General features: G+C 38.9%; 1 protein-coding gene across 1 annotated transcript; it reads left to right on the top strand.

Moving 5' to 3' along the window:
• The first annotated feature begins 569 nt into the window (after nt 1-569).
• Nucleotides 570-3,929, top strand: cibar1 (CBY1 interacting BAR domain containing 1). The gene is made up of 8 exons (XM_079570723.1): nt 570-709; nt 889-1,123; nt 1,201-1,269; nt 1,400-1,501; nt 1,861-1,965; nt 2,043-2,156; nt 2,805-2,918; nt 3,631-3,929. Exons 1-8 carry the CDS (start codon nt 681-683, stop codon nt 3,724-3,726), a joined length of 864 nt encoding a protein of 287 aa, XP_079426849.1. The 5' UTR covers nt 570-680; the 3' UTR covers nt 3,727-3,929.
• Nucleotides 3,930-5,142: the final 1,213 nt, after the last annotated feature.

Below are 5,142 nucleotides of genomic sequence, written 5' to 3' on the forward strand. Positions count from 1 at the left end.
TCCTGGCATCATTTCAAAAACACTCAAGCTGTTGTTGAAAAGGACTATTTGTAGCACCCTTTGTTGCAATGTAGCCAATGTACCTTGATCTATTTGGGGAGTCATTTAACCCCCGAAAAAGCAGACAAATGTTTAGTTTTCATGCACAATTATTTATATGCTTGTTAAAAGGCATCTATTAGGCTACCTCCCCCTCAAATATGACTGAGAGAAGACTACACATGCATGAACGCTCCAATTCCAGGTTATTTATATGAAATAGATTCTTATTTGGTCTTCATTTTTATACATTTGTGAAGCCCACGTTTTGTTTTGTTTTTTGTCTTTGTCTTTTGTTTTTGTTTTTGTGGGGGGGTCTATTTGTTTTTGTTTTTGTTCAAATGCAGGTTGTGCATATAAAATAAATGATTTTAATGTTTTAACTGAGTAACATAATAAACAGTTTAAAAATGTTATTTTGTAAAAAAAAAAAAAAAAAAAAAAAAACGAATTAAAAAAAACATTAATACAACACGCACATAGGTTGAGAGGACGGCGCTTGACTCTTTCTCCCAGAATGCTTTGCGTGGCGGAAAGAGCTCCATGGAAACGGCAAATCGGCGTACCTAGCTTGCTTGCAACGTAGTTAGCCTCCAATATATTTGAACATCTGCCTTGTGTAAATAAGACCTACGTTCATTATGATGCGGACACGAGATGCCAGAGCGCGGTAAGTTTTCATCAAAGCAGAAAACGTGTTTTTAGGCTGTCGTGGTGTTTGAAGTAGCCGGTTACCTTGTTGTTGTTGAAGCTAGCTGAAATGTTTCTTACAGTTGTTTATCAAACCTTTACCCCATCAGTCCTGAATGCCATATTGAAAATCGTGTCAAACATTTTGTTTTCCTGCAGGGATGTTGAAACCAAGAAGATCGAGGACAGCGTCACCAATGTGGAGAAATATTTTGGAAACATGTGCCAACACTTTGCTGCTTATGCGCGTAAATCCGCGAGGTTACGAGACAAGGGGGATCTTTTGGTGAGGTTGATTGGCGAGTACGCAGACACTGAAACACCAGATCTTAAGTCGGGCATGAAGGGGTTTACAGAAAACTTGGCCAAGATTCAAGACTATCGCAATGCGGAGGTACATTCGCGACAGATCCGTGAAAAGTATTAAACAAATACATTACCTGTGTTGAAATATATACATCTGCATTACAGGTGGAAAGACTTGAGGCCAAAGTAGTCAAGCCATTAAAAAATTATAGTGCTGTCGTGAGAAGACAAAGGGTAAGTTTAATACCTATGTTATGTTGTATATCCATGTAATTACTCATTACTGTACCTCACATTGGTATATTGCAGTTTTTGAGAAAGTGCATCTTGAACAACAAAATAAAAATGTGATGTGTCCATGTAGGAAGATCTGAAGTCAACGCAGAGTGCCAGAGATCGAGAGGTCAGACAGACGGCACAGCTTGAGAGGACCAGACAGAAAAACCCCTCGGACCGACAGATCATTGTACCCTTTGCACACATTTGTATTGTTTAGATTTGGTATTTTTGTCACTTTGCAAACAGTAACTTACACTGTTTTCCTTGACAAATTGTCCAGTCCCAGGTGTGTCCTTTAAATGTGTGCGCCTCTGGTAATGTAAACACAAACACGCTTACTCTCAGTCACAAGTGTACTGGTTTTATGAAATCTCAAATTCCGTAATATGTATTGACAACAGTGATGAGTGTAATTGAACTTATCACCACAAGAGGGAGATGTTTACTCGTCTACACACTTCTGCCATACTCCTTTGTCAAGTAAAGCATCGTTGATGAAACATGGAACATTTAATGATAACTTTTCGTCTTTCTTTTTATCTCGAGGCTGAAACGGAGCTACAGAGAGCTACAAATGAAGCTACAAGGTCCACAAAGTGCCTGGAAGAGAGCATAGATCGATTTGAGAGCCAAAAAATTGAAGATCTTAAGGTGCACTTCAAAATGTCTTTGTTTTATGCAGTCTGTTTTTGTAACCTTTTAAGCATCTGTGTGTTTACCTTTTGTAGAAGATCTTTGGAGAATTTGTGCTCATTGAGATGGCGTTTCATGCCAAGGCTTTGGAGATGTACACAAAGGCCTACGACACTATTCAGCAAGTGGATGAAGATAAGAACCTGGAGGTAGGTTTGAACTTTAGTTTGTGATTCATAAAAGCATTTTGCATTCCACACATTTCATACTATTGTTGTCAGTTACACTCTGTATTGACTGGCGCCTAACTGTGCTGGCTGGTCCAGAGAGTGAGTGTGACTTTCAAAATGTAGTATATCCAGCACTCCATTGATGCCCTGAATAACATGAACCATTGCTCATATGCACACGGTCCACACCCTCAAATTTATGTGGCAACAACTCGCCACAAATGTTGTGCAAGCAACTTTCTTCTGTTTACAATGGAAAGATCTATTTCAGTTTTGAAAATTAATGAATCAAAAACAAATTCATGAAGCTTTAGATGCCAATGTGTTATGTTGTAATTACTGCACACCATTTCATTTGTTTACTTTGAATAATGTTTCCTTCATTTAATCTAAATGAGAGTAGTTCTGTTGAGGTCATTTGTGTTCATGACAAAATCCTAGACTTATGTTAATCTCTTATAAATAAAGTTACTGAACATACTGTGAGGATTGTATCACCCAAATCACTGCATTTACATACATTAATAAACATACATATTTTAAGTATGTAAGTATATTGTGCGAAATCCATAAACATTAGTATTTTGCCTTTAAGGAAGAGTACAGTGTTTGCTACTGTTTTGGCAGGAGTTTAGGAGCTCTCTGTACCGACCTGAGCACAAGTCCCACATAGCACGAGCTCATTCCCTAACGTCCCTCAACCGGACTGAGTCCTCCATGGGTGTCTCGGGGACATTACAGGTAAGGCACAAGTCACAAACTCTGCATTGACTCGTATACTCTAAGACTTTCACTTAAACATCCTTTTTCATATACATTTTAATAGTTCTGGAATTTAAAACAGTTTGTTAGAAACCTTATTAACCCAAATCCCCCACATCATTGCATCAACATAACTTGTGCATGGTGTCAAATACATTATGAATAAATGACGAGCATACAACAAGCTCAACTCACAAACTGCTCTCTGACTGGGTGCTAATTCCTGGGAATAATATATTTATGAAAGAAAGGACAGCACTCAGGATTGACTTTAGAGCCTGTCAGACGTTTCGGAGATCTCCCTTCATCAGTGTCCGTCAAATACATTATGGCAATATGTACATTTTGAATTATCTGTGTGATGTTGATCTGTAAAAGAAAAAAAAATGTGGTTCAGCTGGTTCATACTATTTTGTGAATGAGATCGTAGATGCAGATGCCAATTACAGCAGACACATGTCATCACAATGTGCATCAAATGCATGGTGTGAAGCAGCTACTGAACTACAATGTTTGCTTGCTGCAGTGAAGACACACTGCATTAATAATTAATGAATTATTTAGTTTTTTATTTTTATTTATTTTTATTTTGTGACATCAAATCTTTGACCATATATATATATATATATATATATATATATGTGTGTAAAAAAAATATATAGCTAAACCTGTAACCTCTGATTTTTTGCAGCAACATCGAGCTCCTCGGCAGATGAACAGAGAGGAAGAGGAGGACGAGAATGATTCTGATGAAGATTCAGAAGAGGAGTCAGAGGATGACGGCTAATGCGTCTTTCATTGTGGGTCAATACATGTCGGGTCAATAAATGTCTTATTATAAGCAATGCCTTCAAGCTTTGCTGCCAAAGTCATCAGTATTGTTGCATGTTCATTCAGTGTTTTAGACAGTGCTATGCTTGTCTCTTACCAACATTTTGACTTGTGTTTTAATGTTGAATCGTTCATTTTTGTTATCATCTACAATTGTCTTTTCTATTAAAATAATTAGTAAAGCCCAATCGTTTTGCATTAATGCTGCTTATTTTTTACAATGGAAGCAAGTGGGCATTATCGGACCAGTTTATACACTATGTGTTTATGCAAATTATTGTGGGTTTTTCTGCATATTTAACTAGAGACGGATCGAGTGTGTGTCGTCTGTCTCGCATGAGTCACGCCAAACGTTTATCCATTGATCGGCTTGTGTTAATGTAGCTCTTCCACAGGACATACACAGTCCACAACACTGTTAAATGTTACACTTGAATGTTACGCTTAAATGAACACTGTGCCGGGAGCTTCAAATTCAAACACATGAAAACATTTGTACAGAGACTAGAGGTGTTGTATATCTTCAAACACCAAACCCTCTCCGGTATGGGCTTAGACTTTTTTATAGCTTCACACACCTTTGCATCATTGACCTTTCACTTCAGCTTCAGCATCTCCATCCAATCATCTTCTTGATCACATTTACTAATTTGCATAGAAATTTGGCAAAGAATTTAGGCGTGAACCATTTTGCAGCACTCACCTTTTTGGGGGGCCTGATTTGGGACCATTCTTTTACATCTAGGGCCCCGTACAGTTACAGATGATACGCAGTGCGCCATAGTACCCTGCCCTCCTATCCAGCTTGACTTTGTGAATTTCAATGGCAACATAGCAGTGACTCATCCCTTTAAAGTGTGTTTGTGTGTTTGAGTGACTCAGAGCGGCTTTTTTTCAATCGCACGTTAACCTGAAAGCTCCACTCCTCAATCCCAGAGTGGACAATGGCCGCTGACCTGTCACGAAGGAGGAAATAAATAGACCGAGAGTGGTGGAAGAAAGACTAATCCGCAGAGTCACGGCAACAAAGGCTAAAGCAAAAGGGCTCTGGAGGTGAGTCACTGATTGTAAAAAACAAACAGGGAGATCCTTGTTGCCAAGAACCAGATGTGAAGGGAGGCAGGGGGAGGAGGGGACGAAAGAGGTCAGTCATGTCCTCAAGTCCTTATCGTTGGTTGTGACTCACTGGCCCTCATGTGCCACACCAGAGTTATCAAGCCCCAAAGCACATCACCTCAAAAAGTTTGGCAAGTGCAGCTGAGAAACTGAAAACACCATAAAACCATTTCCTATCCCAGAAAGTTAGGACCATAAGGACAAGCAAGCTATGTTTTGTTCAGTGAGTTAGTTCATTGAGAGTGGGTATGCCATG

This window comes from Gobius niger (genome assembly GCF_951799975.1).
Source record: "Gobius niger genome assembly, chromosome: 14".
In the NCBI taxonomy this organism is placed as follows: Eukaryota; Metazoa; Chordata; class Actinopteri; order Gobiiformes; family Gobiidae; genus Gobius; species Gobius niger.